The 27,244-nt window shown below is 55.3% G+C and overlaps 12 protein-coding genes across 12 annotated transcripts; 4 read left to right on the top strand and 8 right to left on the bottom strand.

Moving 5' to 3' along the window:
• Position 1: 1 nt before the first annotated feature.
• BKA78DRAFT_299745 (uncharacterized protein) lies at positions 2 to 3,073 on the top strand (the record flags this gene model as incomplete). Its single annotated transcript, XM_066887100.1, has 1 exon — positions 2 to 3,073. One exon carries the CDS (start codon positions 2 to 4, stop codon positions 3,071 to 3,073), a length of 3,072 nt encoding a protein of 1,023 aa, XP_066738926.1.
• An 893-nt stretch (positions 3,074 to 3,966) lies between these two features.
• Positions 3,967 to 5,571, bottom strand: BKA78DRAFT_299744 (amino acid permease/ SLC12A domain-containing protein; the record flags this gene model as incomplete). Its single annotated transcript, XM_066887099.1, has 2 exons — positions 3,967 to 5,055; positions 5,098 to 5,571. The coding sequence occupies 2 exons, from the start codon at positions 5,569 to 5,571 to the stop codon at positions 3,967 to 3,969; spliced, it is 1,563 nt and encodes a 520-aa protein (XP_066738925.1).
• A 569-nt stretch (positions 5,572 to 6,140) lies between these two features.
• Positions 6,141 to 7,118, top strand: BKA78DRAFT_326050 (pyridoxal phosphate-dependent transferase). The gene has a single exon (XM_066889412.1). The coding sequence runs from the start codon at positions 6,215 to 6,217 to the stop codon at positions 6,998 to 7,000; it is 786 nt and encodes a 261-aa protein (XP_066738924.1). The 5' UTR covers positions 6,141 to 6,214; the 3' UTR covers positions 7,001 to 7,118.
• An 81-nt stretch (positions 7,119 to 7,199) lies between these two features.
• BKA78DRAFT_362332 (fungal-specific transcription factor domain-containing protein) lies at positions 7,200 to 9,182 on the bottom strand (the record flags this gene model as incomplete). Its single annotated transcript, XM_066892462.1, has 4 exons — positions 8,746 to 9,182; positions 7,920 to 8,705; positions 7,554 to 7,877; positions 7,200 to 7,509 (listed from the first exon to the last, which is right to left on the bottom strand). Exons 1-4 carry the CDS (start codon positions 8,823 to 8,825, stop codon positions 7,200 to 7,202), a joined length of 1,500 nt encoding a protein of 499 aa, XP_066738923.1. The 5' UTR covers positions 8,826 to 9,182.
• Positions 9,183 to 9,194: 12 nt separating this feature from the next.
• On the top strand, positions 9,195 to 10,253 carry BKA78DRAFT_258327 (L-asparaginase; the record flags this gene model as incomplete). The annotated part of the gene is made up of 1 exon (XM_066885271.1): positions 9,195 to 10,253. One exon carries the CDS (start codon positions 9,195 to 9,197, stop codon positions 10,251 to 10,253), a length of 1,059 nt encoding a protein of 352 aa, XP_066738922.1.
• BKA78DRAFT_289192 (NUDIX hydrolase domain-like protein) lies at positions 10,181 to 11,261 on the bottom strand. The gene is made up of 2 exons (XM_066885761.1): positions 11,215 to 11,261; positions 10,181 to 11,171 (listed from the first exon to the last, which is right to left on the bottom strand). The coding sequence occupies exons 1-2, from the start codon at positions 11,236 to 11,238 to the stop codon at positions 10,254 to 10,256; spliced, it is 942 nt and encodes a 313-aa protein (XP_066738921.1). The 5' UTR covers positions 11,239 to 11,261; the 3' UTR covers positions 10,181 to 10,253.
• A 1,682-nt stretch (positions 11,262 to 12,943) lies between these two features.
• On the bottom strand, positions 12,944 to 14,950 carry BKA78DRAFT_326044 (Aldehyde/histidinol dehydrogenase). The gene has a single exon (XM_066889411.1). The coding sequence runs from the start codon at positions 14,943 to 14,945 to the stop codon at positions 13,080 to 13,082; it is 1,866 nt and encodes a 621-aa protein (XP_066738920.1). The 5' UTR covers positions 14,946 to 14,950; the 3' UTR covers positions 12,944 to 13,079.
• On the bottom strand, positions 14,951 to 16,879 carry BKA78DRAFT_326043 (Calreticulin family-domain-containing protein). Its single transcript, XM_066889410.1, has 4 exons — positions 16,734 to 16,879; positions 16,287 to 16,691; positions 15,588 to 16,241; positions 14,951 to 15,542 (listed from the first exon to the last, which is right to left on the bottom strand). The coding sequence occupies exons 1-4, from the start codon at positions 16,821 to 16,823 to the stop codon at positions 15,054 to 15,056; spliced, it is 1,638 nt and encodes a 545-aa protein (XP_066738919.1). The 5' UTR covers positions 16,824 to 16,879; the 3' UTR covers positions 14,951 to 15,053.
• Positions 16,880 to 17,000: 121 nt separating this feature from the next.
• BKA78DRAFT_326040 (uncharacterized protein) lies at positions 17,001 to 18,301 on the bottom strand. The gene has a single exon (XM_066889409.1). It carries the CDS (start codon positions 17,896 to 17,898, stop codon positions 17,377 to 17,379), a length of 522 nt encoding a protein of 173 aa, XP_066738918.1. The 5' UTR covers positions 17,899 to 18,301; the 3' UTR covers positions 17,001 to 17,376.
• A 1,868-nt stretch (positions 18,302 to 20,169) lies between these two features.
• Positions 20,170 to 23,058, bottom strand: BKA78DRAFT_236366 (SNF2 family N-terminal domain-containing protein; the record flags this gene model as incomplete). Its single annotated transcript, XM_066883853.1, has 1 exon — positions 20,170 to 23,058. A coding segment is annotated over one exon (2,889 nt), but the record flags the coding sequence as incomplete, so codon positions are not given.
• A 664-nt stretch (positions 23,059 to 23,722) lies between these two features.
• Positions 23,723 to 24,026, top strand: BKA78DRAFT_258577 (vacuolar ATPase assembly integral membrane protein VMA21; the record flags this gene model as incomplete). The annotated part of the gene is made up of 2 exons (XM_066885296.1): positions 23,723 to 23,855; positions 23,902 to 24,026. 2 exons carry the CDS (start codon positions 23,723 to 23,725, stop codon positions 24,024 to 24,026), a joined length of 258 nt encoding a protein of 85 aa, XP_066738916.1.
• Positions 24,027 to 24,043: 17 nt separating this feature from the next.
• On the bottom strand, positions 24,044 to 25,223 carry BKA78DRAFT_356874 (uncharacterized protein; the record flags this gene model as incomplete). The annotated part of the gene is made up of 5 exons (XM_066892124.1): positions 24,044 to 24,609; positions 24,655 to 24,711; positions 24,755 to 24,850; positions 24,894 to 24,971; positions 25,016 to 25,223. The coding sequence occupies 5 exons, from the start codon at positions 25,221 to 25,223 to the stop codon at positions 24,044 to 24,046; spliced, it is 1,005 nt and encodes a 334-aa protein (XP_066738915.1).
• Between the last annotated feature and the right edge of the window lie 2,021 nt (positions 25,224 to 27,244).

The raw sequence follows: 27,244 nt of genomic DNA, 5'->3' as shown, positions 1-27,244 counted from the left end.
AATGGGCAACGAGCAGTCGTCTCCGGCTGCTGCCAAAGGTGCCAATGACAATTCCAAAGATTCCCAGGTGACTGGGCCTCATGAACCCGCGCAAGAATTGACGCAAACCGACCGCCATGCCCCTGAGATCACCAACGACGACCTTCCAACACTGGCGACTTTTGACGAGACGCCTCCAGATTTGATTTCGCCCACTGCGCCAATCGGAATCCCTCCTGACGCAAGAGACAAACGACCTGCCTTTCTGCGACGACTGACGACGGCGCCATCGGTCCTGACGGCAACGCATGCGGAGAATGTCACTGCCACGCCGACATCACCATCTCCGGAAAAGACCCTCAAGAATGGAGCGAAGGAGCAGCTCAATACAGTCACCACTCGATCCCGGAGCGCAACCAATCCGAGTATTCAAACAGAGGCCACTGCCCAGCCGCTAGACGACAAGGAGGCACTCTCCAGCTTGGAGCACACTCGTTTCGGGTCCGTCAGTCCGTTGAGTTTTGCTGGCGAGCAGCACAAGGAGCTGGATGAACATGGTCGCCCAGTCAGTCCATGCTTTGCTGTAGAGCAGCCCGATGACGCTCCCCATGCAGCTTCATTCTCGGACAATGGACTGGTCAGTCCATGCTTTGGGGAACAGCCTGATGACGCTCCACTCGACCAAAGGCCAGCTTCATTCTCGGTTGACGACTGGGCGTGGCGCATGGAATTCGCGCCATCAGAAGCAAGCGACGACGATGACATTGACCCTGAATTCTTCCCTCTTCCGGACGGCGACGACGAAAGCTTTGCCGATGACGAGCTGTCCTATTTGGATCCAGGTCGCGAAAGTGCTTTACGCGGAGAGTCGAGGAATGAGGATTATTGTGAATTGGCTCGCGTTTCGACCAATTCTTCTGCAGAGTCCACTCAAAAGGCCGCCTCCCTTCATGACGAATTCCCAAGAGACACTGAGACTGACGCGATGAGATTCGACAACCCTTCGACAGCTGACACTCAGTGCGACGAGGAGCAAGAGCCAGAGGAGCAAATCCTTGCAGCTGCTCTGCCTCTGTCGGACTCACCGCTCCTGCAGGCCCAGACAACGGATGAGACGGACATGGACGGATCAAGCGACACTCAAGAGATGGATGCGCAAGCCGACGTTCGCTGCGAGGTTGCAAGTGTCGAGAAACCGAGCGCTGAAGAGCCAGACCAGGTCGAGCACCTTGAAGCTGCTCAGCCTTTGCAAAAGTCGCCCCTACAAGCCGACGTTCCAGAAGATGTCGACAACCGCCGCGATTCAGCCATGTATCAGCTCTTTGAACCCAAGGACATGGAACAGCTTCAAACCATCAAGGAGCCCGAGCCTGCAGACAGGCGGAAAAGCATGTCATTGGCGTCGATTGAGGACATTACCAGCGAGCTTTCTGTCGCGGGCTTGCAGGGTGAAGCATCAAATCAAGGGGGTGACGATGAGGATTCATTCGTGGGCACGTCTACCGTCCACACGTCGATTCTTGACCAGGCGGACGACAAGGAAGCGGAGAATGTCGAAAGGTCCGCGGATGACAGGAAATTCGACCAGGCCGGGAACGTCAGCATCGAAAGCAAGCAGGAGGCTGAACCCGCTGGAGACGAAATTCCCAAGGAAACCGACAAAGTCATTGAAAGCCAGTCCGCGGATGACAAGTCGACAAACGAAGACATTCCCGAGGTCGAGCAGCTTGAGAAGCTTGAGAAGCTTGCTAGTGAGCCTGTCGAGGAGGCTGAAATCACCAAAGACGAAGAGAAGCCTCAGGAACACCCCATCGAACCCGCCTTGGACAGCAAACGCCCCGCGACAGCTCATCCGTCTCAGACTCCAGTCGAAACCACCAGTCGACCACTTACTGCGCCCTCAACCTCAGTGCTGCCAGCTCGCGAAAAGAACAAGTCGTGGAGAAAGACGTGGCCCAATTTGGGAAGCCGAGCAAAGGGTAAAGAGCCCGTCCAAGATCCCGATGAAATCCTTCCTGTTCCGGCTTCGTCGGACGCGCAGGAGATGCAGCCGGCACCGCGGAAATCCGAGGGACCAACCCTCGTCTCCAAAATTCCCACCCCTGCCGACAAGACAGCCAAAAAGAAGAAACGAGGGTCGATTATCGGGTCCATCTTCCGCCACACCAAAGAGGAAAAGCCTGTAAAGGAGAGCAAACCCAAGAAAAACTCCAAAATTGCAAAGGTGTATCGACGCTCGAGCAAGCGGCAAGACAAGGAAGAGCAGGAAGCACCCAAATCCTCTGGATCTGCTACTGCAATCGTCGCTGAACCAGAGGCTTTGAAGGGTATTTCCATCGACGACGTCAGAATTCCGAGTGAGGGTGTTTTGAAGGATGATGGACAGAGGTCTGCAGCCAAATACGCGCTTCCGTCAGCATCTCTTGGAATTCCGACGCTTCTTCAGTCCCCAAAGAAGCCGAGTCAAGACCAACACTGGTATCAACGAAGCGACAAGCTTCGAAGAGGCTCCACGGGTATCGTCGAAGCACACAAACGGACAAGCAGCCTGCCGCAAGCACCCAGCCGGAGAGCAAGCATTCAAGAGCAACAGGACCCAAGCCAGCGCCATTCCATCGCCCATCCACCACAGGCGCAACCGATTCTGCCACCTCCTGACGACTCTCGAACGAACACGGGAATTCCGCAGCCGTCCAAAATCTTCAGCTACCCCAATAGGAATCCGCCGTATCGAGGGATTGCGCGTACAAACTCAAGCCCAATCCAAGGCATGAGTTCCGCATCTCCCCGCGTCGTCTCTCGCATCCCCAGTCCCAGCCTGTCTCAGGGGCCTGCGGGACGGCGCGTACCTGGTCCTCGCATAGTGGACATTCGTCGGAGCAACACGTTCTCCCCTCGATCAGGGTCGATGAGTCCGCAGACCGTACCGGAAGAACCCGAGGCCACTGGTCTGGCCATCTCTTCCCCAGCGGCAGAGTTTGTCGCCGAGCTGGCCGACACTGATGTTGGAAGACGGGGAAGCGAAAGCGAGGAGTGTAAGATGCGTGCGACGAGCTATCCGGGGATGGAGTGGGTGCCTGCTGTTCAGGATTGAAAAATTGTAGTAACGATTCACGGCTTATGATAGCGAATAAATGTTTCCTTCATCCGAGATCATGGCAGTCAGTCTCCTTGGACCTCCAGAATGTTGGACGCGTGTGAACGAAGACAGGAGGTGAATCTGGGACTGTCGCTCGAACTGCATTCCACGATGAAGGCCGGGGAATCCGCTCAGCGTTTGTTGAAGACAGATTGCAGACATTCTTCCTGCAGAATCGACGAGCGCTCGTCAGCATGCGGTGGTTGATATTCCAGGGGTGACCAGACAGAGCCAGACCAGAGCAGGCCAGGTGAGAGAGAATAAGAGAGACCAGATCAGGCCAGACAAGAATGGCGAGGAGTGATCATACCAGAGCAGCAGCAGCAGGAGGAGAGAACGGAGAGAGAGAAGAGACGTTGATCGGAAGCAGGCGACCGAATGCAATCTGGTGCCCAGTTGGATGGTGGCGGCGTCGCAAACCGTTGTCCATCGACATGGCTGGAAGGCCTCAAGACATGACGGACGCAATGAGTCTCGACGACGTGGTGGAAGTGCGACGGCGTGTACTCATCGTTGAATGATGTTGAAGAGTGACGGAAGTTCAAGTTGTGACGATGCGGGGTCGTCCGTGCTCCACCTGCCATTTTGAGATGCTCAGGCCGGTCAATGTCGAAAGTCGACGAAGATTCTGGCAACTCTAGGAAGATTGTGAACCGACATTGATTGATCCAGCAGTTGCGGAACGTAGTCAACAACGCATCAGCAGCGCAAAGCACACTCTAGACGATACTGCGCCTTGGTTGAGGGCCAGATGCAAAGTAGCCTGCTGAAATATGTATAAAGAGGACCAAATTTGGACGCCGTGAGGCCGCACTGCGTCTTTGCCCATATGCGGCGATGGGTAACAGTCATCCACCCAAATCCATCTCCATCAGGTCGACCATTTTCGTCTTTTTAAAACCCTTCCAAAAGAAAATGTTGAACAGATATACAACAATGCCAATGTAGCAGGTCAAGAATGTGCTCAGCGTAAATGGCATAAATGCATTGTACCCTGGACAGTCAGTAACTTTTGATAAAAACAGTGTCGACGTGGTGGGAGACTCACCATTAAAAAAGGTCACCACCATTGTGATGACCAGCGCAAAGTACGCTCCATACGGTTGAAGAGGCCCGCGATACGGCATGTTCCTCCTACTCATCCCCTGCGCCCTCATCCCTCTGGTGAATTGCAAGTAAGACAGAAGAATTGAAAGCCAATTCAACGTTCCAAAAACCGTGACGAGAGACACAAAGTACCCAAAGACGGTGGATGACGACTTGGAGACGTTCATATACCCCAAAGATGTAAACGAGACCGACATGACCACCCCAAAGATTGGGACGCCATTTTTCAAGGTTCGATAAAGAAGTTGTGGTGCCTGACCATCTTTCGCCAATCCATACAGCGTCCTCGAGCCAATGTAAATGTCGGAATTGGCGGCGCTGAGGACGAACACAAGCAAACAGGCGTTGCAAATGTCGGGCAGCACCTTGATTCCAGCCAGACTGACGGCAATGACAAAAGGAGAGGCCGCTGCTCCCACCTTTTGTCCGATGAGTCTTTTGTTGTCGCTGGGAACTGCCATTCCAAGAATAAAGACGCCGAGGACGTAAAAGAAGCAAATCCGCCACAGCGTCTGTCGAATCGCTTTGGGAATGTTATTTTTTGGGTTCGGAGTCTCTCCAAACGCAGCTCCAACAACTTCTGTTCCGGTGTAGGCAAAGCAGGCTTGGACCATGCAAGCCCAAAAGCCGAGGAATCTACCGGTAGAACCGTCGGAGAGGTATTCTTGAAAGGCACCGGGATGCTTCCAGTATCGAAAGCCAATGCGGTCGCCAGATGGAGACCCGCCCAGAGAAATGATGAGACAGCAGAGGATGAGCATAATGATGACGAGGAGTTTGACGGTCGACATCCAGAATTCGGCTTCGCCAAAAAAGGAGACGTTCAACACCTGAGTCGTTAGCGTTGATCACCCGTGTTTGTCAAGACGTACGTTGATGATGACAATGACAACCGTAAAAGATGCAATGAAGATTGCAACGTTGAGATCTGGTCTCCAGTATTGAATAATGATTCCGGCCGCGGTCAAATTGTTTGGCAACACAATGGCGTATTTGAAAAAGTAGTTCCAGCCAGTGGCATATCCAAGTGCAGGATCAACAAATCGCGTGGCGTATCCAGAAAAACCCTTGTCCATTGGAAGCATTGTTGCCATTTCTCCCAAGGCGGTCATGATAAAATAGACGGCAGCACCGATGATGGAGTAGGCAATGAAGAGGCTTGCTGGACCACCTCGATGAAGGCCAGTTCCGGATCCAATAATCAATCCTGTACCAATGGCGCCCGCGACAGCAATCATGGAGACATGTCGAGATTTGAAGTCGCGATGGAGGCTGTCCCTCGCCTGGACCTCTCCGACTTCAGCGCTATCGATTTCGTCCGTCGTCGGTCCTTTCGTTTGGTCCATGGTTGGTGTGGTGTGCAGAGTAGCGAGTGTGTTGGTATTAATGAAGACATGTCGTATCTGGAGGTCAGTCCATCATCTCGCATCTGGCGGAGGTTCAAGTCCGTGGAGGTTAAAGTCCGTGGTGATGTGGAGTCGGCGGACTTTGACCTCCGATGGCGTCGGGGTTGGACCTCCATGCCCCACTTGCCATTTCGGGGTGAATCGGCCAAGGTGTATTTTCGTATGCAGTCGAAATAAAGACAGACAAAGTCGACTCTGGACAACTCGTCCCCGCATCTCCAAAATGTCGGACCTCTCCCAATTCTTCAGTCAATTCCGCAAACTGGTCCCCCTGACCAACCAAGTCACCTACCTCAACTCTTCATTTGCCCCTCCATGCAATACCCTCATCCGCAACGCAATCGATCAATTCCTCAAAGAGGCCACCGAGTCGCCAACCCCCAAGTCGAAATGGCAAGAAAGGACGGAACAAGTTCGAGGACTCGTCGCCCGCTACATCAAAACCGCGCCGGAAAACATTGCCTTTACTCGAGACACGACAGAAGGTCTCAACTACTTCATCAAGTCGATGGACTTTTGTCCTGGCGACAATGTCGTCATTCTTGAAACTGAACACCCGAATCATGCATATGGTTGGCTCTCCATGCGTGAGGCTGGTCTTGAGGTTCGACAAGTAAAGGATGAGTGTTTTGCGGATGCTGCTACGTTCGCTCCCTACGTCGACGACCGGACAAGAGCCATTGGCATCTCCTCCATCATGTTTCATTCGGGGCAGAGGAACGACATTCCGGGAATTTGTGCTGCATTCAGACCTCGAGGAATCCACGTCTTGGTCGACATGACGCAACAGGTTGGATTTGCAGCTGTTGACGTACAAGGAGTGTCTGCAGCATCATTCAGTCTCCACAAAGGACTGAATTGTCCCATTGGCTTCGCATGTTTATATGTCGAACCTTCAACTTTGCAGTCGTTGAGACCCCCGCCAATCGTTGGATATGGCGCAGTGTCCAATGTACGAGGAGACCTCATGGCACCGTCAGACCGCATCATATACCATTCCACGGCGCGTCGTTACGAGCATCTCAATCTTTCCTTCATCGCGGCGTCTGCAGCCCATGCATCTTTGACGTTTCTCCTCGACGTGGGTCCAGAAAAAGTCGAGAATTATCTGTACCTTCTCGGGGACCGTCTTCGAGAGAAATGCGACGGGCTTGGGATTGGAATTGTTGGACCATCCTTGAGAAACAAGCACTCGCCCCATTTGTACGTCCTGGACTTGGAAGCGCATTGGAAGGAACATCTTCAAGAGCACGGAATTTTCGTTCAGCATTACCGTCTGGGGATTCGAGTGTCGTTTTCTTTTTACAACAACTTGGAGGATGTGGATCGTCTGGTGGAGGTGTTGCAGAAGAAGTCGGAGGCAGATTAGTCGCCACGCGGTCCAAAATCGAGTGTGCGTGGGTGCAGAGTGATTGTAGGCAGTTTGCGTTGGCGGTGAACAGAGCTTGACGGTTGGCGAGATTGGCATCGATGCGCCTGGATTGTGGGTCATTTCATCTACAAGAGACAGTCTGTAAACAATTAGATTCTCTGATACACTTTTAAAAGGCCTGCAAACCTGAAGCATTTTATGCAGACCCTCGCATTATTTCCACCCTCTTCTTCGCTTGTGTCGCCAAACCCAACGAGCACTCGTCCAGAGACTGGATCAAAAAGCTGAGCTGCGTAGTACAAGGTTCAAGCATAGTGATTCCTGTTGCCGCTTGCACGATCCCATAGACAAAGATTAATGAAGCCTTTTTGAGTCCATGCTGAGCCCTGTACTTTCGAATCAAGGCAATAATGTTTCCAATCGATGAAAGGCACATGACTCTGGAGCTTGGGCTTGAGACTGCGACGTCCAGGTTCAGGCGAAGGCGAACACTGTTCAGGATGAGACTAAAACGTCAGTGCCGATTGTCAGCGCGGGAAAAGGAACTCACTGAAGTACTGCCACATGGGGATACAAATTTGTCGTCGCCCACTTGTTCCACTTGAGCGAGTCCGGTAGAGATTCTTGCCATCGATGAAGATCCAAATTCAAAGAATCCAAAACATCGGCACCCACGGCGTACTTGGTCAGCATTCGTTGGATGATTTTGGCCAACTCGACCAGACTTTGGAAGGAGGGTAGTGCCGATTCAAACTCAAGCCCGGCGGGCAACCAGGGCGCCATTTCGGGGAGGTCAGGCAGCCTGTCCACCCCCTCAACCATCCCGTCATCCTCGTGTAGGGAAACCGGTTTTCCCAGGAAAAGACTGATCAACCTGTCCAAATTAGTTTTCGTCTCAGCAGCAATGTTGACTCACTTATCCGCCAAGTACGCTCCCCAGTATATTCGACGGCGTATTTGGACATCTTCAGGATTGGAAATCCAATAGGGGTCGCGCTGCAGCCCCAAATCCTGACTCATTCGAAAGGCCATGCCCGAAAAATTCCATCCTTTGGAGAGATTTCCGCGGCCAATCTCGAAAAAAGCCATGCAGAGAAACGCTTGCACGGTCGTGAGACAAGGCTTTTCAAGACCAGAGACCATCAAAATCGACTCGGCGGCTGCAAAGAATCGTTCGCTCACATCTCCGTCCGAACCGAGCGCGCAGATGGAGTAGAGGAGCGACGGTGACCAGTATTCACCACATTGATAGTGATCTCGAATAAAGGCCTCCCTGTAGATGAACATGCAGTTGGGGTACTGCCATTTGAAGAAAGACTGTAGGCCCTGCTCAATCCAACTGTCTTGAATGCCAAAATGCTGAGCCACACTGCTCATGTCGGATGGCGCAGGGAGATCGTCGATTTCATAAACAAATGATCCAAACTCCCGGGGTGTCGATTGGGGTCTTGTACCCGCACGCAGATGGTCGTCGAGTGATATTTCATCCAAAATGGCATCTCTCTCGGTCGAGGACGCGCGTTTCAATCTGCCGACGAAATTCTCAAACCAGGCGACTCGATTCTCGAGTGCCATGACGTATTCACTAGATGCTGGACGGCGTTTGCTGTCATTGCGTTCGCAATACTGCCCGGCGGCGAGGCAAGAATTGCATGGGTCGGTTCGCGAACATTTCAACTTGCGGATTTGACATCGCTTGCACCTGACTTGTTAGCACAATCGAGAAGCGAGAGTCGACTTACGAAATCTTCTTTGTTTGCGGCATGTCTGTACGGTGGAAGGACTGATGTCGTGCGGGGAAGTTTGACGGACGCCAATACATCCGATCCGCTTCAGATCAGTTGCAGGGGTGTGTCGATGCGGACCGATGGGGAGATGCCGATGCGATAGCGCTTCACGCGTAGATAGCGTCCTTGTTTACACTGACGTCGACAGAAAACACGTCTCAAAACGAGGAGCCGCGTAAAGATAAGGGAGACAAGCCTTCTGTAACTGCGGGTATCCCCGCAACCAACAAGAGTTTAAACGTGCTCCGCTGATAACGGACTTGGGACTCCGCAAGAGGTCGCATGAGCAAGTACAACTCGATTGTTTGGGCGTATACGAGGTTGGCAGATGCAAGTCAACGGTATATATCTGACAGAGTGTTGTCGCTGCTGTTTGAATTCCACTCGAAATCTGTAAATTCAGCATGCATCCTTCAAAACTGGAAATCAATTTCTTACCATGCATTCTCCTGGTCTTGCAATGTTGGTCCCTCCCCCATGTCACCATCATCGCGACGGGCGGCACAATCGCAGGCGTCGCATCCTCCACAGCAACAACCAACTACAAAGACTCGACGCTAGCGGTAGACGCCCTGATTGAGGCGGTGCCTCAAGTCAAAGACCTCGCCCAAATACAAGGCATCCAGTTCTCCAACATTGGGAGCGAAAACATGAACACATCGCTCCTCCTACCCCTCTCAAAATTAGTCACCACCCTCGTCTCCAATGGCAGCAGCGATGGAGTCGTCATCACCCACGGGACGGACACGCTGGAGGAGTCTGCTTTTTTTCTGGACATCACCTATGACTTGCCCGCGCCGGTCGCCATGGTTGCAGCAATGCGGCCATCCACAGCGTTGAGTGCGGACGGGCCGTTCAACATCTACGAAGCCGTAGCGTTGGCATCTTCCGAGACGGCTGCAAACCGCGGCGTCATGATGACGCTGAACGACCGCATCGGATCCGCCGTGTACACGACCAAAACCAACACGCGGGCGCTGGACACGTTCAAAGCGGTTGAACAGGGATATCTGGGAGTGTTCAACGACAAGACGCCAATCTTTTACTACCAGCCGGCGCGAGCGTGGAAGAAGCCATTTTTCGACATTTCCGGGGTGGAGTCTCTTCCAAAGGTCGACATTCTGTACGGACACATTGATTCGGATGTTTCGCTTCTCAATTTTTCAATTTCAAATGGAGCCAGGGGTGTGGTTGTCGCATGTACTGGGGATGGATCGTTGCCGACGACGTGGAAAGAGACGGCCAAGTATTGGTCAGAGTCTGGGGTTCCTGTTATAAGATCCAGTAGGACAGGATCGAGTTATGTTGCGCCGGGATACGACAACTTGACCGCTGGCGAGTACACCTATCTGAATTCGGGGAACTACAATCCGCAAAAGGCGAGGATTCTGTTGCAGCTGGTGTTGAATGAGTATGGAGGAGGTAATCAATCGTTGGTTCAAGGATTTTTTGATCCTTACTAGTTACAGCTTGGCTGCCTGTCTCAAAACTTCCCTCGTCAATTCACCCTTGTCTCTCAACCTGCCCATTCGTAATAATCGTGCAATCATGTCTTCGTCGCCAAAATGGGAATTGTGTTCAAATGTGGGTTCTTCATCGTAGGCGACACGAGCTGCGTCGACCAAAATCCGCGCCGTCATTCCAAACACGCGGAATCGTGAGAGACTGCGTAGGTCTGGTTCGGGCTCTGCCGTCTTTTTCTTCGGCCACACGACTTGTGCGCCAGGTCCTTTGACCGGGACGTAAAAGTTGTGCATCCGCCAGCGACTCTCGTGCCAGTCGGTCCACTCTCCTTCATACCATTTGGCGGGAAATCCAGCGGCCTCGATTCCTGGTCCTGGCTCTGCCGCTTGTGAATCTCCAGCGCCCGCACTCGACGGCTCGTCGTCCCGCAAGAAGCTGTGAAAGCCTGCCGTAAAAACCGCCGCCACCTCACTCGCCTGCAACCGCGGAATCAGCGCCTCCGCCGTGCCGGTCATCCCAGGCCCCGAGCCCGTCGGCCTGTCCAAATCCTTCTTCAGATATGCAACGCAAGGCCGCACACCTAATTCTGTCCGCGCCAGGTTCGTCGGCAGCTGACACAGCTCCTCTACTCTCCATGGCCACGGCAGCTTTGTGTCGACCAGAGGCAAGCCAATCTCCTCCCACGCCTCTCGCCGCGCCGTCTCCCAAGGTGTTTCTCCGGCATCTGCCTTGCCGCCCGGAAGAGCGGCGTGTCCGGCGTAATTCTTCATGGTTGCACTGCGCATTGTGAGGACGACGCGGAGGTCGCCTTGGCGGTCGGCAAAGAGGAGGATCAGCACGGCGGCGCGTCGCGATGGCGGGACGTGGAAGTAGTTTGTGGGGGGTGGGCGATACGCGCGGAGTCGCGCGAGGGCGGCCTGGTTTGTTAGCTAAGGGAGGAAATGGGGTGTGGTTGCATACCGCAGAGGCCGGTGTGAGTGCCATGCTGTGTGGAGGTTGGTGTGGTGTTGACGGTTGATGTCATACCTGGATCCGGGGTCCGGGGTAGATAGCCTCGGTTCCTAAAGAGGTTAGCCTATCCGTGGGGGAGATCGCGTTGGCGACGGTTGACTAGTCTTTCAATTGAACGTTCTTTGGCCGTCCACAGCTCAGACGTCAAGAAAATGTTGTCCATGCACAGACATCAACCGCAATCTGAGCCTTCTTGGATGAAAACGCGGGCGAGCAAAGCAAGCTCGAATTGAATTGCAAGAGGAGTGGAGATGGATTTGGTTTTGAGACCAAGTGAACGCAAGATCTAGAGGCCAGGAGTCCAAGAGTCATTATAGAACAGCCAGAGCGCCAACGCAGCAGATCTGAGAAACAGTCATCGCAAGAGTCGACTTAAAGTTGTCATCACACCATCCGAAACCGTACGCGGGTGGGCGGGTGGGGGCGCATAAAGTGAGTGAAGGCAGATTGCGTTGGCGACGAGGGTTAGTAAAGCATGGAAGCAATGCTCACATCCAGAGGCTTTTGCACGACGCAGACAAAAAGCAGACAGCGACAGAACACAGCTGCAGCCTCAAGATCATCTTCCACGTCCCGCACCAGGCGAGGGACGAGGAGGCGGTGTTTGCCTGAGGTGCTGTTTGCAGTGTTTGCACAGGACAAACAGCACCGCGTAGAATGCCACGGCCTTGTGGAACAGATTCTATCCACAGTGCATGAGCCATTGGCAAATGCTTTCATATTTCGGCATATATTTTGAAAATGTCGACAGGACAGAACCAAAAATCACTTGCGAGACGGAGTAGAAAGCCACAAGAAAAGACACGACAAGCAATTAAGAATAAAGACTTTATCGTCCGAGACTTGCATGGAGTATTATGGAGACCAAAAGGCAAAAACTCGGAGCAAAGCGTATAACAATAGGAGTCCACAGAATTGCAGTGCAGTGCCGCATCTGGACTTTGGCATGGACGATCGATGACTGACAGCGCAAGAACGGGGAGACTGAAGACGTTCGTGATGTGAAAAAACAAGATTGACAGTCTGGAATTCGTGGTTCTGGTAGCTCAAGAGGAAGGGTGAAAAGCAACGACTCGGTGACTCGCGCTTGAGAAACACCAGATTAACATTTGGAAATGAGCACCGGCAGACGCAAGAAAAGAAAGGAGCAGACGCGTGGAAAAACCCAACTCAACCCAACAGACCACCTACCTTTCGCCCACGCACGTCCTACGGATCTATGACACAAGTCAGCGCAATCCAAAAACCTCTCTCCCTCTTCCCCTCAACAAACCACCGCATCCACGCATCAACAACCATATTTAATCTCAGAGACATTTGATACCCTTTTCTAAGCAGCGACGACAAGCGCGAACTCGCCATACCTTTTCCGGCTCTTCCTATATATGAATGTGGGGGTTTGAAGCTCATCATGTGTGGTTGGTGGCGTGCGGCGGTTTGGTGGACTTGAGGGCGGCGAGAGAGAGGGAAAGACGAGGAGAAGCTTACCATCGTGGTGCGCTAGGCTGGCCGGTCGTGGTGGAAGTGAGCGAAGTGGAAGCGCATGGTCGACAGACAGCGCGGTTCTGGCGGTTCAGGCGGGCTTGTGGTGGTGGTGCATCGTGAAGGCGTTGGGTTGTGGTGTCGAGGTCAAGGATGTCGAGGCGACAGACGAGAAAATTGAAAGGCCCGGCAGAAAGACGGAGATCGGCAAATGTGTTGATGCGCGCTTATCTAATCAGCCAGTTTTTGATAGCCCTACTACTACGATACATGCAATCAAACGCACTCGTCACTACACTCGTCGCTCGCTCACTTCGTTCGCTCGCTGCTCCTCAACTCTGCGTCGGCATATTGACACTCGCCTTCGTCGCCACCGCATCCTCCGCCCTCCACAAACTCGTGACCGTCTTGGTCTGCGTATAAAAGTTGATGCCGGGCTTGCCATAAAACGTGCTCGTGCCGCCTCCCGCAATGCTCTTCTTATTCCCCGTAAACGAAAACATGGGCAGCGGGACGGGAATGGGGACGTTGATGCCGACCTGGCCGGCCTCGATTTCGGACTGGAATTTGGCGGCCGTGGGACCGCTGCGCGTGAAGATGGCGGTGCCGTTGCCGTACTCGTTGGCGTTGATGAGGGCGATGGCGTCGTCGATGGTCGGCACGTTCAGACAAACCAACACCGGGCCGAAGATTTCCTCGACGTAGCAGCGCATGTGCGGTTGCACGTCGGCGATGATGGTGGGCCCGACCCAGTTGCCGTTGGGGTATTTCTCTGGCTTGTAGCCGCGGCCATCAAGAACAATGCGTGCGCCCTCTTTCTCCGCGCTGGCTATCACGTCTTCAATCCGCTTCTTCGCCTCCGGGCTGATGACGGGCCCGAGATCGGCGCCGGGCTCGAAGCCGCCGTTGACGCTCAGCTGCTTCGCGCGCTCTGCAATCTCCGCGACCCAGTCTTTGGTCTCGCCGACCAGGACCAGCGTGCTCAAGGCCATGCAGCGTTGGCCGGCAGCGCCAAAGGCAGCACCGGCAATGGCGTTGAGAGCGTGGTTCTTGTTGCAATCGGGGAGAACAGCCGCATGGTTCTTTGCACCGAGATTGGCCTGGCAGCGCTTGCCATTCGCAGAAGCGCGGCTGTAAATGTACTCTCCCGCCTTGTTGCTGCCAACAAACGAAATGGCCTTGATACGGGGCTCGTCGAGGATAAAGTCGACCGTCTTTGCAGCTCCATGTACGACATTGACCACTCCCGGGGGAAAGCCCGCCTTTTGGCACAGCTCGGCCAGAATCATCATGGCGCCGGGGTCACGCTCGGACGGCTTGACGACGATGGTGTTGCCGGTGACGGTGGCCAGCGGAATGGACCAGAGGGGAATCATGGCGGGGAAGTTGAAGGGACAGATGGCGGCCGTGACGCCCAGCGGCTCCTTGTAGCTGCGCGTCTCCATGTCCTTGCTGACCTCCAACAACTCGCCGGTGAGCTGCGTGGTAATTCCACAGGCCGTCTCTGCAACTTGCAATCCGCGCAGGACGTCGCCCTTTGCGTCTGCAAACGTCTTGCCTTGTTCCTGGGTGATGCTGGCGGCCAGACGGTCCCAATTCTCGCGGATGAGCGCGACGAATTTGAACATGATCTGCTGGCGATGCAGCAGGCTAGTCTTGCGCCATTCGGGAAACGCCTTTTCTGCGCTGTCGACAGCGGCCTTGAGCTCGGCGTCGGTGGATTGAGGTACTCGAGTTACGAGGTTGTTTGTGGCGGGGTCGTAAAGGTCGATCCATTGGGAGGCATTGGAGGGGATGAACTTGTTGTCGACAAAGTTTTGGGTGTCGATGGGTTGGATGCGGTCGTGGGTGGTGGGGAATGAGGTGGCGGTTGAGGCGAGAGCTGGACTCAAGTGGTTTGCCGTGGCGTGGAGGCGGCGGGCGGCTGTCGTCGACATTGTGCGAGTTCGGATTGGAGTCGACAGTGGACGAGCTCGGACGAGTGGAAGGAGTACTCGACGAGCGGCCATGATGGTGGTGATGTTGGGTGAATCGAGGAGTCGGCCGACGATATAAGGACGTGACGTTCGGCTCAAGGCGAGCTCAGCCGTAGCTCCAGTGGGGAAAGCCGAGGCGGGGCAAAAGACCCTGGCGCCCTGGCTTCGCGGACTTGTTGGCTTCACGCCCTCCGACCTCCGTCCGTGACACCTCGCATGCATTGATATGTGGAAATAATTGATACTTGATTGACTAACATCATTCACACACCCTGCTACCGAAACTCCTGTGGCGTGCACGCCATTTTAATGCGCGGCCATTTGAATGCATCATGAAGACGACCTCGTAGCACGCTTGGTGGCCTCTGCCTTGTCGGCGCCAGAAGCAACCGCCTCAGCAGCCTTGTCCTTTGCGTCAACCGCGGCGTCCTTTGCCTTTTCGGCAGTCTTCTTGACTTCCTCCTTCTTGCCGCCACCGAGAGCGACAGACAAGAGACCAACGACGAGGAGAAGAGCGGTGACGGCACCGGCAGCAACCTCGGGGACGAGCTTAACAGCCTGGACAGGGTCCTTCTTGGCAATGGTGATGAAGAGGTCAACCTTCTCCTGAACATATCTGACCGGGTCCTCGGTGAAGACGAGGTCGAGAGGAGACTTCTTCTCGTCCTTGGGCTTGCTGGCCTCCTCCTCGGCCTTTTCAACCTTGGCCTTGACGTCGTACGTCTCCTTTTGAAGAGCAGCGGCATCCTCGACCGAGTGTCCAATGTAAATGTTGTCAAACAGAATGTCCTTTTGCATGGTCCAAATTTCAAAGCCAATCTACATCGTTAGCACACGTCAACACCCTAGATCATCGGCACTTACAGCTCCAATCGGCTCAAAGTTGGCCGGCGTCTTGTCCTCAAAGTAGTCGGGGTTCGCAATCTTGCGGGGAGCCCAAACGCCCTTGTAGGCGGGGTTGTCAATCAAAGGAGCGGACCACTTGCCCTTGTAGGCGGGGTTCTTCTTCATGGGACGCTTCCACTCGCCGCAGCCAGAGACGTCGTCGCACTTGGGGTTGGGGACCATGGGAGGAATAAAGTCACCATCCTCCTCGTCATCCCAGTCTTCAGGCTTCTCGGCTTCGGGGTCGGGGACCATCAAGGGCTCATTCTCGAGCCAATCCTCGGGCTTCTCGGCCTCGGCGTCCTCAATCTCGAAAGGAGCGTCCTCGTCCCAGTCCTCGGGCTTCTTCGCCTCGGGGTCGGGAATCTTGGCCTCGTCAACCCAATCGTCAGGCTTGGTGTCCTTGGGGTCGTCAACCTCCTGGGGAGGGTTGACGGCGGGGGTAAAGTCTTCGAGGAGGGATCCATTCTTGACCGACTCGCCGTTAATCTTGATTTCAAAAGTCTGGTCCGGCCTGACGATGAGGGTGTAGAGGGCGGTAGTCTTGGTGATGCGGGCAGTGGGGGGAGTCTTGAGGTGCTTCTCCTCGTACTCGCCCGTCTTGGGGTTCTTGTGTTTGAAGATGAAGTGGACCTGGATGGTTAACAATTTGAGGATCAAGTCTGATTGGGGGTCTACCTTATTGGTCGCTCCACACTTGTCCGGTCCAAACATGATGACGTACGGCGAGGCGTTGGAGAATTCGTCTTGGTGAAGGGCAGCCTCTTCCTTGAGGAGCTTCAAGTAGGCACCACCACACTCCAACCCATCCTGAAGCTTGACCTCGTACTGCACAACCAGAGTATCATCCTTGTTGTCAATGGGGTCAAACTTGGCCGAAATGGCGTGGTGAGCAGCCTTGTCCTTGATGACGAGACCCTTGTCGCCGTCGATGCCCTTGAGGATGGAGGGTTCCTCGACAGACCAGGTTCCAACGTAGGCCCACTCCTCCTCGGTGTTTTCCTTTTTGGCGTGCGAGACCTTCCAGCGCGACTCCCAATCGTCGGTGAATTGTTCGAGGAAGGGGGCTTTGAGGGCGGCAGGCTGCGGCTGTTAGCGTGGACGGAGGATGTTGGGATAGCTTACGGTAAAGGAAGGCTTGGAGACTGCAGATGAGTCCTCTGCGCGCGCAAAGGCGGCGCTCAAGAGGGCGGTGGTGAAGAGACCAGCGCGCATGATGGCGGAGGAAAGCAAGGGTTGCCAATGGTGTTGGAAAGAGGTGGAGGTGGAGAGCTGATATAGCTAGCTTCGGTAGTGTTGAGACCACGTATATTCAAGCCTCGCCGCCTCGCTCACCGCCCGGCGAATCGTCTAGAACCCGACACCCAGACCACCGGCACATCATCAATGCACAAGTCAAGAGCGTGCCATAACGTTTGACAGGACAATCCTGAATCGAATTGGGTCGACAGTGAAGAGCTGGGAACAATGGCAAAGCGAATTGGAGCGACTCAACACGCCGACGGCCTACCAACAGATATTCAAATTCCACAACAATGATTTCGGCTGAGCATCAAAAGAGACGAGCCGAGCCGGCGTGGTGCTCGCCATGGATTCCGAGCGTCCATCAACATCTCAATGTGTTTCGGACAAGATTTGCAGAGTTTCATAATGTTCTTCTCGGCATCTTCCACGACATCAAGTGGATTCAAAGCGTCTTGCATGTACTCAACCATCCGCTGCACAAGGCGGGAGGTAGTCGGACTCGCAAAGTCTCGTTGATATTCAGTTACTCAGTTCGCCCCTCCACCTCCCTAACCCCAAACTCAAACATGCCATTACTCTCCACCGCCCTCTCATCAACCAGCTTCCTCGCCGTCTCCGTGCCCGCCACGGGCAAGCGGTACTCCCACTTCCCCTCCCTCCCCTCCACCGGATACGGAAAAGGAAGATAGTCCGGAAGCAGGCCCAACTGCCTCAACAAGCTGGCCTGGTCCCAGGCAATGTGCTCATGAAAAAGCCGGTCTCCCCGCACGTTGACGACGCACGTCATCGGGATGGAGAAATGGCGGTAAGTGGGCGGCACGCCAGGGAGCAGCCAGTCAATCACGCGGTCGTGGGTGCCGGAGAAGACGAACTCGTCGATGACGCGGTCGATGCCGGTGGTGCGGCTCACAACCTCCAGCGCCACATCATCCGGATTGACGGTCACGAAGCGCGTCGCGTAGAAATGGGAGAGGGCGGCGTGGCCGATGCCGCCTGTCAGCGTCGGGATGTGGTTGACGTACGGCTGGGCGACCATGGTGGCCATTGTGGCGGGCACGTCGCGCGCGGTGAATTCGTGGTAGGTGTGTTCGTCCCAGATGGCCTCGAGGTCGAAGTAGGGGCCGTGTAGGAGGGGCTTGATGAAGGAGAGGGAGCGCGTGTGCGAGAGGGAGGCTGCTGAGGGGGAGTAGTTAGGGGAAGAGGGGAGGACGAAGTTGGGGCTAGCGGTGGGATAGGCATATGTTTTCGAAGTTGAGTTGGGAGAGGGAGAGGAGGGGGGCGAGCCGGCGCAATGCCACAGCGCGGGCTTGGTGGTTGAAAGGGGTTCAGCGTAACTGACGACGGCAAGGACGTCGGGAGAGTCGTTGATATACTTCGTCGTCGAGTCCGGGAGCGGCGTATAGACTACCCATCATCAGCCATCCATATCCTCAAACCCACACACAACTTACCAACAAGCCCCATCCCCCACCCGTACACTCCCCCTTCCCGCCCAAAAACCGCACAACCTCATCCAACCGCCCATTCAGCCCCTCATCTTCGGCGCCCGCCACCACCACCTGCGCGACGCAGAAGCCCTCCTCGGCCCACTTGGCGAGCGGCGGCGGGTCGAGGGTTTTGTCGCTGGGTGCCAGGGGGAGCGAGGAGGAGACGAGGAGGATGAGGCCGGGCCCGGTGCCGCGGCGCGTGAGGGGGGTTTGCGTTGTTATTGCCATTGGTTTTTTGGTGGAGGGAGACGACTGTGTTTTCGCGTCCCGATTCGACCCTCTCGCTACTTGCTCCTGATGCTCTTTCTCCTGTGGGACGTTGCTCTCTGAATCTGCCGGCGTAAGTGATAATGCCCCCAGTTGCCGCAAGATGTTGTGGTGATGTCGTTCATTTTATCTTCATGGACGGTCCCGTCTTATCGTCATCCGCCTGCATTCCGCGCCGCTCGGGTGCCGTCATCCGACGTCTTCCCCACTCCCGCTGCTCTAGTCAGCCACTCGTTCAGAGAACAACAAGACGATTTTTAAAAGTTTTGATGTCTGAGGTACGTCTCTGTCGACGTCTTTCTACATGTATGTAATCCGCACCAGTGCTCCGTTCAATCAATCCGCGCCGCGCTTCCCATGCCGCATATGCTTCCGGGTACGTGAGAAAAAACCGTACGCCATGCCTTGCCTTGTCTTCCCTTTCTTCCTGTTTTCCTTTTCCAGACCCATGCCAACGCCGCGCCATGCCATGCCATGCCATCAAAGACTCCATCAATCCCATCTCATCCCTCAAAAAAACAAAAACGCCGCGCACCCAAAACCACCACGCCGCCTGGCAACCGACGCGGGCCGCTGCCGACACCAACTGCATCTCCTAGCGCCCATCGCGCTGCTGCCACAAAGGCTGCAGTGACCGGGCGCTCGGGAAATACGGTGGTGCTAGAAACGACCGCACGTGGTGGATGATGTGTGGATGAAAGGAGGAAAGGAGGAAAGGGTAGGGGAATTTTTTGTGCCGCCATAACGAAAAACGCCGAAAAGGGAAGAGGAAAAAGGAAGCGAGAAAGGAAAGGAGAAGCGGGTTGAATGCCGCAAGTCCAATCCAACCAGCCGTACATCGGCCGCCCAAGCCAATATTGACTGGTGAATCGGTGCGCCAACAGAGCCATCATAACGCAAGATTAAGCAGCGAGAAGGAGCCCAATCCTTCCGACAACCAAATATAAAGCGCTGATGATTCGAAATGTGTTCCCGAACTCCGGAAAAGGTGCATGGTTTGTGAAGAAACGACAAAAGCCTCAAGACGCAAAATGGAGCAGCAACAAGGGGCCCAATCCTTTCGCCGGCCAAAACGCGAAGAAGCATTGGTATTGCGCAAACGCCGTCGATTGTTGGAAACCGGGATAATGAGAAACGACGCTGTAGTCGATGAATTGTGAGTCCGGAAAACAGGGGACTCCGTAAAGCGCCGGTCTGGAGAAAAGTGTCGACGTCTGCCGTCGCTGATGCAGGTACTGTACAAAAGCCGTCGAGTGTTGGAAAAGAAACGTGAACAGCATCCACTGTCCGTCTGAAAAGTCGTACTGTACAGTCGTGCGTCGTAGGAGTACAGTGTCGTATGTCGGCTACTGCGACTCGACGGCAAGGCCGGCGTTCCTAAGGCCGTCCTTAAAGTCAGCCTTGAGGCTGTCTTGCTGCTCTTCGGTCGTGCTGGGAGGGCTTTCTAGGGCGCCCTCATTGCCCTCGTCGATCGGCGCGTCGTCCATCTGCGCGTCGCCGTCGTCCACCTGCATCATCTCCTCTACCATCGCCAGGCCGCGGCGATCGGTACCGAGGAACGTCTTGCCGGTGCGGTCAATCGTGGCGTCTTCATCGCCATTTGCCGCCATCTCTCCAGCGACGCGCGCATCCAGAGCAAGCTTGGTCTCGCCGAGGGCATGAATCTGCTCCTCGATCGTGCCTTCGGTGACAAGTCGAAAGACTTCAACCTCGCGGGTCTGGCCGACACGGTGGGCGCGGTTTTCGGCCTGAATGTCGTCCTGCGGGTTGAATGACGAGTCAAAAATGATGACCTTGTTTGCCGAAGCCAAGTTGATGCCGGTGCCGCCGGAGCGGGTGGAGAGCAGGAAAACTGGGTAGGTCTCGTCCTGGTTGAACTTGTTGATCAGAGGCTGGCGCTCGGGAATGGGCGTCGATCCGTCGAGACGAAGAGCCTTGATGTCGAGAGTAGTGAGGACGTGCTCCAAAATGTCCAAAACACGGGTGAATTGCGAGAAAATGAGAGCGCGGTCGCCATTCTCTTGAAAGCGGAGGAGCAACTCTTTGAGTTTCTCAACCTTGCCGCTGTCCATCCACTCGTCATTCTTCAGGCGGTGCTTGTACAGGCCCTTCTCCATCAAGCAAGCCTCGTGAACTCCAAGGTCGTCGCGGAGAGACAAGTCTTCCAAGACCTGCTCGTAGGTGCTTTGATGCTCATGCTCGCGCGTGCGCATGTACAGCTTGGCCAGCTTCTCAATCTGCTTGTCGTCGTAAATGCGACGGTGCAAAAGCGGGTGAATGGCTGCCTGGCGCAGCTTCATCATGACGTTGGCGTTGTCGGTGGTGCGCTTGCCCGCGGCCCTGGCTGCAAAGACTGCCTTTTGCTGCTCGAGGTAGTCGACGTAGATCTTCCTCTGCTTGGGACGAAGTTTGCAGCGTTCAACCCGGCAGACCTTTGGCGGCATGGACTTGAGGACTTGGTGCTTCTTTCTGCGGAGCACGAACGGCGTCATCATGGAACGAGCCTTTTCAATGCGACGTGCAGACAACAAAGCCGCGTGGTCGTCGTCATAAGTCTTGGCTTTGTTTTTGAAAATGTACTGCAATTGATGCTGGTGCTCTTCAAACAGCTCGGGCATCAGGAACGTCAACAGCGAGACCAGCTCTTTGAGGTTATTTTGCAGCGGCGTTCCAGTCAACAAGAGACGCATCTCAGCAGGAATACCGATCAACGCCTTGTATCGCTTGGAGTGAGGGTTGCGTAGGTAGTGCGCTTCGTCAATGACGCAGACTCCAGCGTTCAATTTGCAAAGAAAGGAAATGTCGTCAGCCTTGGACACGGCAGTGGTGTAAGTCGTGACGATGATGGAAACCTGGTCTGGATTCGCATGGTACTTTTTCCTGATTTCGGCGCGTTCCGCCATCGTGCCGTAGTACGGTTGCGTGCGGGTGCTCAAGACTGGCGAAAACTTTTTGATTTCCTGCAGCCAATTCTCGAGCGTGGAGCCAGGAACAATGATGAGGTGGGGTCCTGTATTTCCCGACTCGTAGAGGTGAGTTAAGAAAGCAATGACCTGACAAGTCTTACCCAGGCCCATGTCGTCAGCGAGGATGCCAGACATGCGTTGCGACCAGATGAGATTGAGCCAATTCAGACCAACAATCTGGTAATCCTTCATGTCAAGAGACTTGCACATGCCGGCGGGCTGTTTGAGAAACTCGTCGTATGAGGAGTCTGGGGTGCCAATGCCAGAGTCGTGCTTGAGGTCGGTAATTTCAACCTCTTTCGACGCTCCAAAGACGTCAAAACCCCACTTCTTCATCTCGTCTGCCACTGAAGCGCCCTTGGCGGTACATTCAAAGACGAGGTCATCAATGGCTTCGTAGCCGGTCCACATTTCCTGAACAACCTTCATCATTTTCTCGCCGTCTGGCTTGCGGGTGCCACGCTTTTTGGTGGGCGGGTGGAGATCGACCGCGCGAAAGGCGTCGAGTGAGGCGAATGGGCGAAAGGCGAGCACTCCTTCAGCGACTTCGAGAGTCTGGTTAGACGTGTCGGCAAGGTCGCGGGCCTCGCAAGTGTTGATCCATTCGAGGATTGCCGCATCCGTTTCCGAGGTATCCTCCTCTTCCTCTTGTTCCGACTCCTCCGAGTCCGCATCCTCCGCCTCAGCCTCCTCGTCTGACTCGTCGACGACCACCTTCCTACGCTTCTGTGGGTTCGGCTTGGGCACCTCAACGGCTTCAACGGGGCTGGGGCTGCGAGGGGCAAGACGTTTTCCCTGGACAAGACGTCGGCGGGGCTTGACGGGTGACGCATCTTCTTCCTCGGGAGCGGAACGCTTCGCAGGGATTGCGCTTGGTGCTGTAGGCGTAGGAGCTTGAACACCCCATCTGTCGTTGAGAGACTTGGAGGCCTTGGTATCCTTCACAATTGTAGACGCCTTGGGTGCCATCTCCTCACTGTCGGACGACGTCAAGTCGATAGTCTCACGCTGGAGTGGTCTGTTCCGGGACGGAGGCCTGGGCAGTCCTTCATCCTGCAAATCCACGGCGTAGTTGACAGCATCGTTGTAAACACCGCGGTGGTCCATCAAGATGTTCAGGCAAATGTGAACGCTCAAGTTGGGCGTGACTGTGCGCATTCTCCTAACCTTGTTTTGAACCACGACATCCTTAATGTCGGTGAGGACCATGCCGGACTTGCCATAGTTGGTGGACGGGCGCTTGGGCGGCGCGCTCTTGGTGGGAGAATTGGACAACGGCTTGCCGTCATTGTACTGGTATTGGTTCATAATCGCTTGAAAGCTGGACAGGCCGGCGGGCTTGGGCTGGGCGAGAGACGGCTTGTTCTGAACCTTCGTGACTGGACGCTCGTCTTCGGACGAGTCTTGGACGGGGGAATCGTAGTCCGGCTGCTTGGAGGCGCTGACGCGGGGCGGTGGGCGAAAAGAGGTTCCCGGAGGGGCGACGGGAATGGCAGGCGAGGTAAAGGGCGAAGGGTTTGCAATAGGCGAGGATGCAGGGACCTGGACGACCGAATGAGGATCGGTACGGCGCGCAATGGGCGTGTCGAGGATTTGGGTGGGTTGAGTCGTGAGAGGAACGGTTGCGACCGTATCTTCGGTGAGGTCAATCGTCTGGGAGGTCTTGGAGCGCTTGCAATCAGCGTCCGAAGGTCCTTCAACAGGCGAGAGCTTTCGCTTGGGCGGCGAATCGCCGCGGTTGCGCTCCATGGTGGGCGAGTGTAGAGGAACGGTGGGTGGAAAGGTAAACGGCGGAGGTCAGAAGTTTGTTGACGAGACAAACGCTGAGGAGAATGAAAGACGAAGATCCACGGACGTCTAGAAGGTCGAAGAACTCAAGGTCGATCGACTGCAGACGAGGTGGAAAGGTGGTGGAGAGAAAGGAAAGGTTGGAGGCAGAAAGACGCGAAGAGGCGCGCCGTGTGGTCGAGTCCGGATAATCCCTGTCACCGCCTTCGGCCCTACCCCGATCTCCTCCACAATCTTGACGTGCAAACACCGCAACATCAAATCAACACCATGACTTCACGTCGCGCCAGCGAAAAGACGCCGCTCCAGGATGCACTCCAAGACGATGCCACCTCCAGCATCGCTCCGGCCGTTCCCGCGTATGTCCCGCCCGCACGTCCGCCACGTCACTGACTGTTTCAGATCCGTCATCATGAAGCTTTTGGGCTTTACTCTGGCAATGATTGTGCTACCAATTGGCTCGTACTTTTTGACAGTCAACACCATTTTCCGAGGTAGGCCACGCTCTCCGCACACATCACTCTCAATTCACACGCATAGGCAACTCCACTCTCGCCGGAGGACTCGCCGCCGTCATGGCAAACGTGGTCCTCATCGGCTACGTCATTGTCGCATTCAAGGAGGATCAATCGGAGCGGTTGGAGGCAGAGAAGAAATCAAAATAAATCATTATATATCAAAATCAATCTTTGCTGAATCGACGTTTGAACCAAGACTTGCGCTTTTCCGGCTCCACCGGCCGACGCGTGACGGGCCCATTGGTGTTGACGTGAGCGGGTGGCCCAGTGTTGACGGCAATGGGCTCAGGCGGACCGTCTCCCATGCGCATGGGATAGTTTGGAGGATAATAAACGCCATTCCCGCCAACCGGCGGCGCATACCCAGCTTGATTGCCGTAGTCGTACTCGTCCATGGCGGGGGCTCCTCCAAACCCATTAAACCCATACTCTTGTCCCAAATCCTTCATCGGCGGCATCGGCCTCTCGATGGAGCTGTTTTCGCTGCTGGGGTCGGTTGGCCAATGCTCGCCGCTGCTGTTGGACAGGCCCGTGTTGACCGTGTCGCGCGAGTGCTGGTAGGCATGGCCTGGGTAGAGCTGGGGCTGTGGCGCTACCATGCGCTGGCCGTAGCGGTTTCGAGATGGACCTTGGATGGGAGCTGGCGACCACGGGTCGTTGTTGCGAGCGGCGGGAGCGCTTCCGTAAAAGCCAGCGCGAGAGCCATTGTTGTGGCGGTGCGGATCGTAGCCTACAACTAATTAAATGGGGCCTGATGCCAAGACGGGAAACGCACCTCCACCGTGATAGCTACTCCTCCGGCTTGTGTAGCCACTGAATTCGGGGCCGGAATCTGGACGTGTTAGTCGAGAACAATATGACGACGGGCGACCCACGTTTGTATTCTCCGTCAATCTGCTGCTCAAATTTGCGAATTGTGTCGAGCGGGCGTTCCCAGCGAGATCGTGTAGGATTGGAGAGGTCGGGGTCGGCTGGGATTGTCAGCGGTGTCCTCGGTCGCAAACGACAACCTACAAATCGGATTTCCATGCTCGTCCTTGTGTTGGATTGCGCGGAGCGAGCCCAAAGTGGCGGCCTCGAGCTGTTGAGCGACTTGGACTGTCAGCTGGGTCGTGCGGAAAATCTGGGGAACTCACCAGGTTGGGCCTCCTCCATGGCGGCGTTTGGGTTGGCCTTTGTGTTGCCGCTCAAATGACGTTTGTGTTTTTCGGCGGGCGTCTCGCGAAGGTCCTTGATCTTGGGGCGCTTTCCGGGCTCAGAATCATGGCTCTTATCACTCTTTTCGCTCTTGAAGGAAAAGCCGCTCTTGGACCGCGGGCGCTGGTGTTGGTGGCGGGCATCCATTGTGGAGAAAGTGGGTCGCGGCGACGGAGATGGTAACTGGGGCGGTTATCATGCAGGTGGTGCAGCTGGAGTGTGCACAGGAGGTGTTGATAAAAGTGATGGAGGATAAATGGAACGATGGAGCGAAAAGAACAACTGACACGGCCGAGAGCTAGTGGTTAATGACGGCCGAGGGCATCGAAAAGCTTCAGGCTGGCTGGGGACAGCACAGCACAGCCTCCACAGCACCACCACCACTCACGATACACTGCTACCCAAATTCCTCCAGCCCCTACCATTACGTCGACACATTTTTGCCCCTTCTGCAAGCGTCTGCGTGCCACACGACTCGTACTCATCCTCGTTGTCATCCGCCAGCTCCCGTACGATGCTGGCCATGTCTTTTCTACCCGAGACTGCAAGGGTGTCAGACGATGGATTTATCGGGGTCTTCCTCGACCAATTCTCCTGAAATTTGTTGCGTTCTCTCTGTTGTTCTTCGACCCGATCCGCAATGCTTCGACAACGGCGGCACATTCGAGAAGTCTCTGCCGCAAAAGGTTTCCATCGCCAGCTCTCCCAGGATCCGTCCTCCGTATCCATGACACGCGGCTAGCTCGACCAGGCACAGCTCGGCGCCGCGCTGCTTGGCCATCAGCTCTGTTGGTTTTGTCGCTGATGTGTCGCTGGATTTGGAAGCGCATGATTTTCGATCAAGTTTTGTTTTTCCTCCTTTTTCATGGCAGTTCGAATCCTAGCGCGATGCGATGCGCTGCCTGCTGCGCTTCCCGCGGCGGGCCCTGCCGTACTTCGTCTCGCTCGTCTCGCCTCGTAGCCTCGCGCTACCGCTAGGTACTCCGTCCAGGCTTTGTTCGCTGTCGAGTGTCGACAAGCCCCTGGCAACCATCAACTCGTCCAAGGCAAGCTTGACGCGAAAAGCAGTGGCAAAACGCACACAAGCTCTCTTGCGACGCTTGTCGGCAGTTGCACGCCAACTCTAACTCTGTCGGCGAGGCGTCGGCATCGCGGCGCGCTCCGCAAATCAACGAAAGAGGACGCTGCTGGTGTTTTCCTAGCGAGGACCCCTGTCAGTCGGCCGCGCAACTGTGCGTGCGCCACCTCTCCCCACCACCACTACCACCACGAAGTGCTGCTGCAGTCATCACCAGTCGACAGCCGACAGTCGACGGACAGACAGACGGCGGGCGCCGCAGGATCCAAGCGAAGGACGCGTCGTCATCACCTTGTTCGCGCTGGCAGGTCTGATCTGAGTGCCCGTGGCGATGGTCTGAGCGGGTCTAGCCAGCCTGCTGCCGGCGCACCGAAGATGGGTGGATGCTCGCTCGCGCTCCGTTCCGGTGCCGTGGTACCGTCCATGGTGGTGTGGCTTCCATGCGGCTTCGGGAGTCGGATGCGCGTTGTGAGTCGACTTTTTTCGTCTCTTTTCTTCGAGTCCAGTCTCTTCTTTTTAAACCGGTGAATGTGCTTCGCAGCCGGTCTTGGGCACACATTGAAATGTCCTGGACGAACTTGGAGCGGCAGACTCCAAGCCCCTACCTACCGACGTTTGCTCGTCTCATTGATGCAACGCGTCAACTGCGCCCGCGCTGCGCCAGTTTTCCTTTCCCTTTCCCTGGATCGACGCGGACGTGCGCGCGTATGTCGGCACGGACGATCGAGAAAAGCAATGTGGAGCAGGCGTTCGTGGACTGTGGAGATGCCCACTGATGATCGGCAACAGGATGCGCAGTGGCTGAGGTGTTTGCGTAGGTGTGTTGTATCCGCTCGTCGACACGCTCGACGTTCTGGAGTTTCCAAAATCAGCAAGCACAATGGTCTCTTGCTCGCGGTGCTCTCTGCGCCGTCCTCTCTTTGTGTCTTTGAATCAAACGCGAAGAAGCATTTCTTCCTGCCGCACATCGGCGGGCTGCACCGCGAAGGCAAGCCCTCCAAGATGCTCTCTCTGCACACATGCACGCCATGCCATGCCAGCTGCGGGCGACAGTCACAGTCCCTGACTACCGCACGTAAAGCCGCAAGTC

This window comes from Phyllosticta capitalensis, assembly GCF_038381095.1.
Source record: "Phyllosticta capitalensis strain CBS 128856 chromosome Unknown BKA78scaffold_12, whole genome shotgun sequence".
In the NCBI taxonomy this organism is placed as follows: domain Eukaryota; kingdom Fungi; phylum Ascomycota; class Dothideomycetes; order Botryosphaeriales; family Phyllostictaceae; genus Phyllosticta; species Phyllosticta capitalensis.
Note: the sequence above shows the minus strand (reverse complement) of the source record. Positions and strands in the feature narration are given on the sequence as shown.

Coding starts and splice junctions, on each gene's coding strand:
- BKA78DRAFT_326050 (XM_066889412.1), top strand. CDS start 6,215: ATGCGTGAGGCTGGTCTTGAGGTTCGACAAGTAAAGGATGAGTGTTTT.
- BKA78DRAFT_289192 (XM_066885761.1), bottom strand. CDS start 11,238: ATGGCACTCACACCGGCCTCTGCG. Junction 11,172..11,214: donor CACTCACACCGGCCTCTGCG/GTATGCAACCAC, acceptor CTAACAAACCAG/GCCGCCCTCGCGCGACTCCG.
- BKA78DRAFT_326044 (XM_066889411.1), bottom strand. CDS start 14,945: ATGCATGCGAGGTGTCACGGACGGAGGTCGGAGGGCGTGAAGCCAACA.
- BKA78DRAFT_326043 (XM_066889410.1), bottom strand. CDS start 16,823: ATGCGCGCTGGTCTCTTCACCACCGCCCTCTTGAGCGCCGCCTTTGCG. Junction 16,692..16,733: donor TCTCCAAGCCTTCCTTTACC/GTAAGCTATCCC, acceptor TAACAGCCGCAG/CCTGCCGCCCTCAAAGCCCC. Junction 16,242..16,286: donor AGTGTGGAGCGACCAATAAG/GTAGACCCCCAA, acceptor TTAACCATCCAG/GTCCACTTCATCTTCAAACA.
- BKA78DRAFT_326040 (XM_066889409.1), bottom strand. CDS start 17,898: ATGGCCACCATGGTCGCCCAGCCGTACGTCAACCACATCCCGACGCTG.